This window comes from Hemitrygon akajei, chromosome 13 (genome assembly GCF_048418815.1).
Source record: "Hemitrygon akajei chromosome 13, sHemAka1.3, whole genome shotgun sequence".
Classification (NCBI taxonomy): domain Eukaryota; kingdom Metazoa; phylum Chordata; class Chondrichthyes; order Myliobatiformes; family Dasyatidae; genus Hemitrygon; species Hemitrygon akajei.
In genome coordinates this window covers 46,542,325-46,555,986 of record NC_133136.1, presented here as the reverse complement: position 1 = coordinate 46,555,986, position 13,662 = coordinate 46,542,325, and the positions used below count along the sequence as shown (strand labels likewise).

The 13,662-nt window shown below is 40.9% G+C and overlaps 1 protein-coding gene across 4 annotated transcripts in view; it reads right to left on the bottom strand.

Moving 5' to 3' along the window:
• Positions 1–13,662, bottom strand: part of LOC140737843 (uncharacterized) — a 185,607-nt gene that overhangs the window by 98,386 nt on the left and 73,559 nt on the right. For 3 of the 4 annotated variants that reach the window (XM_073064541.1, XM_073064542.1, XM_073064543.1), the window contains 6 exons: positions 12,805–12,970; positions 10,972–11,081; positions 8,851–9,010; positions 8,495–8,604; positions 4,464–4,623; positions 2,106–2,212 (listed from right to left, as the gene is read on the bottom strand). In XM_073064541.1, coding sequence (XP_072920642.1) covers positions 2,106–2,212; positions 4,464–4,623; positions 8,495–8,604; positions 8,851–9,010; positions 10,972–11,081; positions 12,805–12,970 — 813 coding nt within the window. The remainder of the gene's footprint in view (positions 1–2,105; positions 2,213–4,463; positions 4,624–8,494; positions 8,605–8,850; positions 9,011–10,971; positions 11,082–12,804; positions 12,971–13,662) is intronic. The other variant, XM_073064544.1, reaches the window with a different exon arrangement.

Below are 13,662 nucleotides of genomic sequence, written 5' to 3'. Positions count from 1 at the left end.
TCAGCCATTTCTCTGCCTAAATCAGCAACTGATCTATTTCCCACTGTGTCCTTTGATTGTCCTCGACACTATCCACAAAACCACCAATATTTGTATCATCTGGAAACTTATCCACATTTTTATCCAAGATTTTTTATACACTGTACGTATATCACAAAACAGCAGAGGTTCCAGTTTTCACCTCTATGGATCATCGTTATCACAGACATCAGCCAGAATAAGTTCCATTAACCACCACTCCCTACCTTCTATGGGCAAGCCAATTCTGCATCCAAACACTTAAGTCACCATAAATCCCATGAATCCTAATGTTCTGGATGAACCCACTGAGAGGGACCTTGTCAAATACCTGACCAAATCCAATGTAGACTACATACACAGTTCTACCTTCATCACCTCTTTGAAAACCTCAATCAAGTTAGCAAGACATGCTGACTGTTCCTAATTAGGCTGTCATTTTCCAAATGCTTACTATCCACCACAACATTCTCTTTAATCAATACCTCGGTTAAGTCCTCGCTTACATCATCCACCACAAAGCACATGATCCCTCCTTTATCTTTGAGTGGTTCTATCCTCGCCCTAGTTATCTACAGGTACTTGCTCTTGATATGCATCATGGAATCATACAGCACAGAAACAGGCCCCTTGGCCATCTAGTCCATGCTGAATGGTTATTCTAGCTAGTCCTGTTACACACACCTATACCATAGCCCTCCAAACATCTTCTATCCATGTACTTATCCAAATTTTGCTTAAATGTTGTAATTGAACCTGCATCCATCATTTCCACTGGCTATTCATTTCACACACACACCACTCTTTGAGTGAAGAAGCTCCCTCTCAGTTACCCCTTTAAATATTTCACCTTTCACCCTTAACCTACGACCTATAGGTTAATTGGCAGTGGAGGCCAATTCTCTGGATGCCTTTAAGAAAGAGTTAGACAGAGGTCTTAAAGATAGTGGAGTCAAGGGATATGGGGAGAGGGCAGGAACGGGGTACTGATTGTGGATGATCAGCCATGATCACAGTGAATGGCGGTGCTGGCTCGAAGGGCCGAATGGCCTATTCCAACACCTATTGTCTATTGTTCTAGTCTCACTCAACCTCAATGGAAAAAGCTTGCTTGTTTTATCCTATCTATACTGCTCATGATTTTGAATATCTCTATTAAACCTCCCCTTGTTTTCCTACGTTCCAAGGAAAAAAGGCCTTTGTTTCCCATTACTGAACATCTCCCGAACCCTGCAGTGCTGTGAAATAACCTAGGTGGCAGTTCCTGTGAGTCCACAAGTAAAGACTCACTTGTTTACAGCTTAATCCCCTACATATAGTGATGGAAGTGCCAAACTACTGATCCCAATTAGGGTGTGCCAAACAAGCAGATCCCAAAATTTCAAACTTCTAACCAAACATAATTTCCTCATGTAATCAGCTACTTTTGTAATATACTTTGATAGTAAATTCATAACTTGGATATCCTTTTGAGACATGCATGCCCTTCTCTAGGCTACAATGTGTAAAATTATATCCTTGATTGAAATGCTTGGGGTACTTCATTATGCTACACACAAGACTTAACATATTCCTTATTTAGAGTCATGGACTCATTTCTTTGATTCCCACTCACACTGGGCCATGTGGGACAATGTGAACTTGCAGGTTCTTATCTTGCCTAAAGACTAAGAGTAAACATGTTTAAAGATTAAAGTGTAAACATTGCAGAAAACATATAATATAGAACATTAGAGCACAGTACAGGCCCTTTGGCCCACAGTATTGTGCCAACCTTACAATCTACTCGAAGATCAGTCTAACCCATCCCGCACATAGAGCCCTCCATTCTTCCATCATCCATGTGTCAAACTGAGACTTTCATAAACGTCACTAATGTATCTCTGTCTATCTCATGCACCTACTAGTCTGTGTAACAAATATTCCCCTCCAATCTCCTTAAAATCATGCCTCCCAGTATGAGCATTGCAGAGGGAAATACCTCTCAAAATTTACACCTACATTGCAATACATTATTTCTTATAGAAATAAGTCAAGCAGCAAATACCAACTAGAATTGTACAACAGTTTGTCAATGTTTGACTTACAGTCATATGCCTTGCATTTTTTCAGGGAATAGCCTGAGACAGCATTCTGCAACTTTGTTACAGTTGATGGTTCCCCTTTTGCGTTGTTTTTAAGATAACAATAAAATCTGAAATATAATATGAGAATCATTTTGCTAAACTCAATGTAATAATTTTACTGAAAATTAAACCTAAACTTCAGACACTGGAAATCTGAAATAAAAACAAAAAATGCTTATATAGCTCAGGTCAAGCAGCATCTTTAGTGAGAGAAATAGAGTTTAAATTTCCTATCAAAAGCTTTCAAATGAAGTTTTTAAAAAACCCAAAAAAAACAAAAAAAAAATCCATTTAAGATCTCCCCCATCTCTTTTGACTCCATGCATAGGTTAGCATTCTGTTTTTCCAGAGGACCAATTTTGTCCCTTGCAATCCTTTTGCTATTAACATACTGTAGAATCTTTTAGGATTCTCCTTCACCTTGTCTGCTAGGGTAACCTCATGCCTTTTTTTAGTCCTCCTGATTTCTTTCTTAAGTGTTCTCTTGCATTCCTTATACTCCATAAGCACCTCATTTTTTCCAATCAGCTACGCACTTCCTTTCTTGTTCTTAACCAAGGCCTCAATATCTCTTGAAAACCAAGGTTCCTTAAACCTGTTATCTTTACCTTTTATTCTCACAGACACATACAAGCTTTGCACTCTCAGAATTTTACTTTTGAAAACCTCCCACTACCAAGTACACTTTTGCCAGCAAACAGCTTGTCCCAATCCACACTTGTCAGATCCTTTCTGATGCCATCAAAATTGTGTTTTCTCCAAAGCAGAATCTCACCTCACACAACAGACCTATCCTTTCCATATTTAATTTGAAACAAATGGCATTATAATCACTAGATACAAAACGTTCCCCTCCAGAAACTCCTGTCAGCTGCCCTGACTCTTTCCCTAATCACAAATCAAGTATTGCACACTCTCTCACTGGGACTTCTATGGACTTAGGAAACTTTGCTGAATGTGTTTGACAATCAATCTCTAGATCACGTATCCAGTGACTAATCTTAGGCACTTTTCAATTATTTCAAAATCAGTATTCATTATAAATTAGTACTCTGACATAGCATTCACATATTTGCATAAGTTTACACATATGGATAGCACAACAGCAAACTGTTACAAAGGATGAACAGCTCTGATGGGCAGAAGGGTGCAAGGTTGCCCATGTCCCCCTCCCCTGGGAGAATTACAAAACTGTTGCCAGGCTGTTAATGAGAGAGAAAGAGATGGAACAAAACATACTGGGACTGGAACATTTGCTTCAGACAAGGGTGAGATAACACCGGGGGAGAGAGACCATATTATGACTCCTGTAAGACTCACGGCTCCGGAGAGGGCTGTTTACTTGGTACTATTCTGTTCATTAAAACTCCTCAGTGGACAGCCGGTGTGGGCTGGTTTGATGGGCTAAGCCATTCAAACCTGATTGACATCTGAGACCCCGTGAGTAGGGATAAAAGTGAGGTCTGGGGAGACACCCCTCAGGCGCACCAAGAGACACACTAGTGAGCACTGCTTAAGTGTTGGAACCCACCAGAAAGTGTGGGGCATCGGAGACCGAATGAAGGATCGGTCAATTTTAACTCACAGTGTTTATAGCGAGGCTGGTGGGGGCTTGTGTGTGTGTCCACCCTTGCCTGGGTGACGAGTCCACCATAGAAGAATGGTATAGCTAAAGGACAGAGGGGTCATACCTGAATGGCCACAACAACACATCGATGGATCAAGATCGTAAAGGAAGGTTTGACTGGCTGTCACTGTTTGATCTCTCTCTCTCTCTCTCTCTCTCTCTCTCTCTCTCCAACAATTACAACACATCGACCAACAACTACCTCAGCCTGTATGAACTGAACTGAACTTTATACTCACATATGACAATTCATTATCCCCTAGACAACGATAGAGCTTGTTTATTATTGATTATTATTATACCCACACTTCTAGGTTTAGTATTGCTAACGTGTATTATCTGTATATTTGCATTGTTGATATTGATTTGTATATTTTTACTAATAAACACTGTTTTGAAAATAGTACCAGATTCCAACGGACACTTCTATCTTTGCTGGTAAGACACCCAGTTATGGGGTACGTAACAAAACCAACATAAAGATGCTCACTGAAGCCCTTAGAAACCACCACATCATCAGTGGAATCCAGTGGACAAGGCAGACATGGGCAGGACAGGGAATAAGAATGCGCTGTGAGATTGAACTATGTTTATTTTCTTTTGTGACAAAACAGGTCTCAATTTAGGATGTGATACCTTTGTATTACATTTTCATAAACCACTGAAGCTTCTGAATGAAGTTATAGATTTACCTTCGTTTGTCAGTGTTCCAATCACTTGCCAAATAGGTGAAAAACTGACAATTTTTATGGTCGGTACACAATTTTTGACAATACTTGACATCTGGGGCAAGAACTGACTCAATATCATTTCCAGGAAAATCAGTGTTTACAGCCAACTCGGGTACACATCCTGCAATGAAATGAGATTAATTTATTTTGCATCAATTATCTGTAACAAAATTATTATTTATGGGCTTGTCAGGTGAATGTCCAATTTTGATTTACATAACACTTGGGCCTACACATCTAAACTTTTGAGCTCATTACAATTAATTTTGAAGTAATTCGCTACTTAATTAAACTGAATACCAATATTTAAATCCCATCAGATATCCCAGAAACAATAGCATATTCCAAATTAGATCATTCACATTGTATCCATGTGACCAACAACAATGGGCTGCAATGCACAGTTAACAACACCCATTATTTTAAAACATGAAGTTTATTGATCATCAATACAGTGAATCTCAACTGTAAAAGTCTGGCTTCACAAGAAACATAAGGCTTCTGCTTCAGCTACAGCACAGTTTCCCATGGAGCAGTCCAATATTATCTCCTGAAGTTACTCACCAAAGACATTTTGGGCCACCTTATTTATCATCAAGCACGAATCAATATACAAATGCTGACTTTTTTACTATTTAATTGAGAACTGTGGATATCATTCACAATGTATGAATTCGTCAGTTAGGTCCATTGTTTATCACATTCTCTCAGCCATGCTTCGATAAATTATCAGTGGAGTAAGAAGTAGTGAATGAGAAAGTGGGATCTGAGCAGAATTGGAGCCATTCAAAAACAATACACTCATTGGGAGTGAATTTTACTTCAGCCAATAAAAAGCAGCAAAGTTTACACAGGGTGGCCATTGTTGGAGTGGGCATTGTTAGAGTGGAAAACTGAGGCTTCGGTTCTAAAGTCTTTGGTAAGAAGAGTTGGAGTCAGGGGAGTAGCAGGTCAGGACAGGTAAGGTCACTTCAGTATATGTGTAGTGTTTGGTTTACATATCAGTGTGCGCAGGGTGGTAGTTAAGGCAGTGTAAGATGTGGGATTTCAGGATACCTAACAGTCTCCTTGATGACTATGTCTGCGGGAAGTACACCCAACCTCAGCAGCTAACTGACCATGTCAAGGAACCGAAGCTGGAGCTGGATGTACTCAGGATCATCCAGGAAGTTGAAAACCTCATAGATGAAACTTTTACTATGGTGGTCACACTCAGAGTGCAAGCTTCAGAGAGTAGATGAGTGATGACCAGGAGAATTTAGGGCAGTAAGCAGTCAGTGCAGTGGTCATTCACCTCAGCAACAAGTATACCCCTTTGGATACTGCAAGGGGGGGGTGACCAATGAGGGCACAGCAGCTGCAGCCGGGCCACAGGCACTGTAGCTGATTCTGCATGCCAGCAGGGAAGGGTAAAATCAGGCAGAGCAACAGTGGGGGTCTTGCTGTTGATAAGAATCTTATCAACAGCAAGTTGATAACTAGAGAGAGGAGAGGACCATTCAAGGGTAGAACATTGTTTGAATGTGGAGGATGTGGATGAGATCCTTAATGAATACTTTATATCAGTATTTAACAAGGAGAGGGATGTGGAGGATAGGGAGATCAGCTAATAAGCTAGGACATTTTGAAGTAAAGAAGTAGGTAATATTGGGTCTCTTAAAGAGTATTAATGCAGATAAGCCCCCAGAGCCTGAAGAGATATACCCCAGGTTTTGAGAGAGGCAAGTGAAGAGATTGCTGGGGCCTTGACCAAAATCTATATGTCCCCTCCAGCCAAAGGTGAGATCCCGGAGGACTGACAAGTAGTTAATGCCATTCCATTGTTCAAGAAGAGAATCAGGGATAATCCTGGAAACTACAGACTGGTGAGTCCCCTATCAGTGATAGGGAAGTTACTGCAGATACTTCTTAAGGATAGGATTTATGAGCATTTGGAATTCCATGGCCTAATTAGGGTGAGTCATTGTGGCTCTGTGCAGGGAAAGTTGTGTTTTACTATCTTGATAGAGTTTTTTGACAAGGTGGTGAGAGAGCTGTGGGTGTTATCTACATGGATTTTAGTAAGGCATTTGACAACATCCGTCATGGGAGGCTCATCCACAAGATCAAGATGCATGGGATCCATGGTGAATTGGTAGTGGTCGAAGGAAGTCTTTGATTAGTGGTGATCTGTAGGCATCTGTACTGTGATCTTTGCTGTCTGTGATTTATATAAATTACTTGGCTGAAAGTGCAAAGTGCACAGGTTGATAGAATGGTTAAAAAGGCTAATGGCGTGCTTGCCATTCCGATCAGATGGTGGCACACTTGGATGCAGTGGCCTTCCTGACTCCAAACAAAGGAGTAATTGTTCGACTTTTATGTATTTTTTACAATTTCAAGACATTGCTGGATATTAAGAACACCGAGTACTGCAAGTCTACCCCATTGGCCGGCTGCTTGACAGCAGTGGAGCTGGACTTGTTACACACACCATGTTGCAGCCTGCTTCAACCACCGGGAGAGGAAGACATCAGAGGCGGTGGGCAGAGCCCGGTCCAACAGATGGTGCGGGGGATTGTCCTGGATGTTTTTGTTCCAAGTCCAAGACCATAGAAGGCATTGGTAATGTGGACCACTGAAGGACCAATTCACTGGTTCACTGGCGAGACCAACACCAGGGGAGAGGCATTGCCTCAGTTGTCGCACAAAAAGGCCGTCACGCTTGAAGATTGCCTGTTGCGGCTGTCAGGGAGGGAGACACGGGAACTGTCTGTTTGACATTGGATGGCACACTGGGTTAGGGGCTGGCATATCCCTTCGGTGCTGCCCTCCAGTGTTCGCTCAGTGGAAGTCAAGCTGGATTTTGCTCATCTGCGTTGCAATTGTGCAAAATGAGGAACTGCGGGCTAGTTCTGCAGAAACATGGCTCCAGAACAACATCCATGCACCATCAATTTACGGGCCATGACACTCAGGGTCTAATTATTTATTAATAATAATAAATTGTTATTTTATATATTTTAGTAACCATTTTTTGTAATATAATTATAAGTGCTCTACGTACTGTGTGCTGTGCATGACTGTTGGTAGTGTGTTTTTAACCTTGGCTCCAGAGATATGCTGTTTCATTTGGCTGTATCCATATGGATGGTTGAATGACAATCAAATTTGAACTTTATTACTCAAGGCATTGAGTTGAAAAGTCAGGAAGTTGCAGTTTGAATAAAACTCAAGTTAGGCCACATCTGGGGTATTGCATACAGTTCTGGTTGCCCCATTACAGGAGAGATGTCAAGGCTTTGGAAGAGTGCAGAAGAACTTTAACCAGGATGCTGCCAAGATTAGAGGGCATGTGCTATAATGGGAGGGTGGACAAACTTGAGTTGTTTTCTCCAGAGCAGTGGAAGGTGAGGTGAGATCTGATAGAGGTTTATGAGATTTTGAGAGCATAGATAAAGTAGACAGATAGTATCTTTATCCCGGAGTTGAAATGTTTTATACCACAAGACATGCACTTAAGATGAGAGGTGGTAATTTCAAAGGAGATATGAGGGTCAAGTTTTTTTTTACACAGAGTGGTGGTGGGTGCCTGTAATATGCTGCCTAGGTGGTGGCAGAAGGACTTTATCAAACTTTTAGATAGGCACATGAATATGAGGGAAAGGGAAGGATATGGACATTGTGTAGTCAAAAGAGATTCGTTTAGCAGGCCATTTGATTACTAATTTAATTGGTTTGGCATAACATTGAGGGCCTAAGGGCTGTTCCTGTGCTGTATTCTATGTTCTATGAAGGGAATTTTTATATTTAACTTTAGACCATAAGACAAAGGAGCAGAAGTCAGCCATTCGGCCCATCGAGTCTGCTCTGCCATTTCATCATGAGCTGATCCAATCTCCCCTTTAGTCCCATTCCCCCGCCTTCTCACCATAACTTTGAATCCCTGACTACTCAGATACTTTAGAATCATTGCTTTCACACTAAAGAGAGGAAAGTAGTTCTAGACATACCTGTGTTACTGAACTCACATCTCCTTAAAGAGAATCCTGACATAACACCTGAGAGATCTGTTATTCTTGATGGAGTTCCTTTTTCATTGTTTTTGAGGTAACAAATGTAGCTACAAACAATCAGAAAATCATTATATAGCTTGAGCAATTTTTTTTTGTTTTCTTTGATGCTGGGACTGAGTGTATTAATCTTTTAAACTCTTTAGTTATGGGTGGAGTTACAAACATTTTCAGCATGAAAAAAATGCATGAAGATGTAAGAAAATATTATTATAGATCAAGGGTCTGAGAATAATTTTTTCTATTTGAATGCTCTTATTATTTATGAATGCCAGAATATTGGTTGATTGACTAACCGCTGTACTTCATTGTGAAATTCCTTTTTCACAAAGGTGAAAAACTGACAGTGAGGCTCCTCGGTACATTTACGCTGGCAACTGTGTTCATCCTCGACTACAGACTGATGGAAGTCATTCCCCGGAAAGTCGAGGCCATCAAAGATCTTTTTATAACAAGCTGAAGAAAATAGGAAATCAAATTACTGAGTGACTGGAAATTAATAAGGGTGAGTTTATTTTGGATTAATTTAGAAAACGTCTAGATAATAATCATTTCCTCAGAACACCAGTTCTCCATACCCATTCAAAATACTGGCCTAGATAGACAGTGATGATGTTTGGGATATTACCAACATTGATCCCTGTTGTTAAATGGAGAGAAGTTTCTGCACTTGCTTCATTTGTTAATAGCAAGTTTTCTGACAGTGATCGTACACTCCTGAACACTTTATGACTGTTTGGCCCTCTGCCTGATACACTTCTCAGCTTCTTTGTGGACTTCACATCTTGAGAATATTCAAAGTCAAAGCTGAGTCTATTATCATCAGCACATTACAAGCTTGCACAGGTGCAATGAAAAACCTAATTGCAGCAGTATCACAGATACATAGCATCTTACACGCAGCATTCAGTAGGAAATCACAAATTTAAAATCAAATATAGCCAATATACACAAGAAAGTAGATGTTCTCTTCTTGAGGCACTCTCCTGTAGATACTACTAATGGTGGGGAGGGATGTATTCATGGTGTATTAGGCAGAGCCCACTACTCCATGCAGCTTCTTACATTCCTACGCATTCCCATTCCCATTACCATGCCAGGCCAGGGTGCAAACCAGTAAGGAAACTTCCAACAGTACACCTGTGGAAGTCTGTTAGTATTAGGTGACCATCCGAACTCCCTCACCTCCTCAGAAAGTAAAGTTGTTGGCAACTTTCCTTGTAATTGCAGCAATCTGCTGGGCCCAGGACAGGTCATTTGATAGGTTGCTTTTGCAGCACCGACCAGCCAGGTGACCTTGCTCATTCCAGGAAGCTTGCTCCTGGCCACCCGCAATTTGTGCAACAATGGTAGGGTTGTCACTGAATTTGAAGATGCTGTTGGAAGCGTGCTTAGCCACACGATCATTTGTGTATAGAAAATGGAGCAGGGAGCCTTGAGGCGCATCTACGTTGATGATGAGTGAGGAGAAGATGTTGTAAACAGTCCTTACTGATTAAGGTCTGCCAATAAGGAAGGTGACCTTCCAGAGATTTCCTAATAGCAAAGAGGGTCAAGGAAAGGGAATTGCCTTGTCAGAGGATGTCAAGGTGTTACATTCAAGTTCACCACTGCTTCCCTACAAATGCTAAAAACTGTTGTTTGATTTGTTTCTTGTTGTTCTCACAAATGTTCCTTTTTTTATGGCACTGGAAATGATTTTGACTTCAAGATCACTAAATGCAACAACAACATGACCTTCCTGGTACTTTCAACAGCATCCCTCAAATTCATGACTCCGACCACCAAGGAGAACAAAAGAGATCGGTGCACGGGAACATCATCATCTACTGGTTCCCTGGATACTGGATACAGCATCCCCATGAGTACCACAGTAACACAGCCGTTAGCACAATGCTATTACAGTTCAGCCCATTGGAGCTCAGCGGTCAATCCCAGCATCCTCTGTCGGGAGTTGCTGTATGTCCTCCCCATGGAATGTGTGCTTTCTCAGAGTGCTCCAGATTCCTATCACAGTCTCAAGATGTACTGGTTAGTAGGTTAATTGGTCATTGTAAATTGTCCCATGATTAGCTTAAGGTTAAATCGTGGTCGGGGATTGTTGGGTGGTGTGGCTCAAAGGGCCTGAAGGGCCTCTTCCTCACTGTATCGCTGAATAAAAAATAAATAAACAAACACTATTACAGGTCCTTCTTGCATACAGGTCTAAATCCTAGACTTCACTTTCTTCAACAGCAGAAAACAGCAGTTCAGCAAAGTAGCTCACTGACCTCAAGGGCAATGAGGGATGGACAATAGATTCTGGCCTTGATATGATAACTAGATCCTGAAATGCCAGCTTAAAAATGGCCTGAGCTCATTTATGTTAAGAAGCAACTAAAAGAAGAAACAAAATTGTAAGTTTTTTCATTACTTACTACTGTTCCGATTCTTGCACTGTTTGAGGGAAAACCCACTGACAACGTTTAACAACTTTGTTGTCCTTGAGACTGTTCCAGTTGCAGTTTGTTTCAGGTAACAGTAAAATCTGGAAAATGGTCAGTTATGATATTAATTAAACAACAGTCAAGCAAACAAATATAGAGAATGCCAGTGAGATTGTACTGATCCTATAAAATGAAATACGGTTTCATTTCCCCTGCCTTGGAAGAAACTTTCTTCCTCACTGGTAATAGGTTCTGGGCCAGCAATTAATTTACAAATTCATTAAGTCTCTGATAATCCCAGCAGACAAACAAAACTAAGAAGCCATCAAGCAATATAACAACTGCGGTGGAGCAGGATCCTACAAAGAATGTTGTGATGATGACCAGATAATTTATTATACACAAGGGGTCCACGGACTCCTCAGTTAATGGCAGGGGTTCATGGCATAACAAAGGTTGGAAACCCCTGATGGCATTGTAGATGAATTGGCTGATATCACACAAAACATCTAAAAGAACACCTGGATATTCTTTGATCTCTTTGGGATTATGATCTTCCATCCAAATAGAGGACCAAGCTTAGTGTAAAGATACAGTCCCTCAGTACTGAACTGGGATTTCATTTGGAAGTGTGCACTCCAGTCTCTGGAATGGGATTGGATCCCATTCCAGATACCAGAGTGCTGAATCATGAGCCGGGGAACATACATATCCCTGCATAGTACAATTACTGACAATAGACACCATTCTGTCAAAACATTCTGCTTCCAAGCCAGTGGAAGGAGATGGCAGCTGCTCAAAGCGAACTCTTTCACGGCCTCCTTGCTCACTCCCTCCCTCAGGGTTCACTGTAATTGGAAGGCCCATGCTCCCTCTTTTTCTTGCACACCGACAATACTCTTGTCCATCAAGCAAGAGTTCAGACGAGTAGTTTTCATTCATGCAGTAGCTGGATTGTGGAACACACTGCCTGTGAAGATGGTAGAGGCAGATCTACTCACATGTCTCTGGATGAGCACTTGAATCACCAAATGATACTAGACAACAAACTAAGTGTAAGTAAATAAGAAGAGTGTAGGTGGGCTATTGATGGTTCGCATGGACACAGTGAGACGAAGAGCTTGTTTAATGCTGTATATCTCCGTGACAAGCCCCACCACCTGCAGCCAATGTAATCAAAAGAGTTGGGTGGACATGTCATTGAGGCAGCAAGTGTGGAGAAGAGGGAAAGCAACAGCATTGGGACCTGGTCAGCAGTTCAAAGGTTTACTGCTGGCATGTGTTGGGATGAGGGTGGGACCTGAAAATCTGGAATGAGGACTATTGATCATGACTCCATCAGCTAATGTGGTCATCCCACTTGACTTATCAACTCACATTTTAGAAAGTCTGGACTTGAACATGTACGATATCTCTGTGGCTTACTGATAAGTGATTCTCTGGCAGATTCCTGAACAGGCTGAATGCAACTTGATATACAAAGTTGAAGGACATCTGTAATTGTTCATTCCTCATAAGGATGCATACAAACCATTCATGGGAAGAAAGAAAAAAAAATACAGTCCTTAAAAATTGACATCATACTGGGCAACTCATTACAGAGAGAGATGAGAAATAGTAGAGAAAAAAATGAAGCAAAAGAAAATGAAGAGGAGTGGAATTAGTTGGACAATTAATTCAAAGGTATGGAGCAAGAATATGAAGTCCTTTTCTTGATATCATACTGCAAATATATTGCAGACTTGAATTCCACCATGAGGAAAGAGAAAATTTTGAGAAAACTTTGTCTAAGCATGTTACTAACACACATAGCTTCCATCATACCTTCTATGGTCTGTTGTCCATTCCTTCTTCAGAAATGTGAAGAATAAACATTGTGGATCATCAGTGCAGATTTGTTGACAGACATTTGCATCAGGTGCAAGAACCCAAGTGATATCATTTCCAGGGAAATCCACGTTTTCAGAAAGATCAGTTCTGCATTCTGAAACTAAAACAGAAGATATGATTTCCAAAGCAAGAACGGTAAAGGAAATCAAATCAAGTTTGATTATCATTCAAAACATTCAGACAGCATTCCTCTGGGACAAAAGTGCAAGCTTCAAAGTAACAAACACAAAACCATTTTCACTCAAAAAAACATATATAGTGAGATCCAGATGTCTGGCAATTGATGGTACAGTCTCTGGGCAGTATGTATTGTACATATGTACAATCCAGCCTGTCATTCCACTGCTCAAACACAGGAGGGCAGCACCAACAGAGGAGGCCAGGCCGCAGCTGAGCTCAGACGATATGAAGGGAAACAAGTAGGGAAGTTATGGAAACTATGACAATTAAAGAGGAGGAAGTACTGGAGCTTTTAAGGAATATAAAAATGGATAAATCTCCGGAACCTGACAGGATATTCCCTAGGACCTTGAGGGAAGATAGTGTAGAAATAGCAGGGGCTCTGACAGAAATATTTGAAATGTCATTAGAAATGGGGATGGTGCCGGAGGATTGGCATATTGCTCATGTGGTTCCATTGTTTAAAAAGGGTTCTAAGAGTAAACCTAGCAATTATAGGCCTGTCAGTTTGATGTCAGTGGTGGGTAAATTAATGGAAAGTATTCTTAGAGATGGTATATATAATTATCTGGATAGACAGGATCTGATTAGGAACAGTCAACATGGATTTGT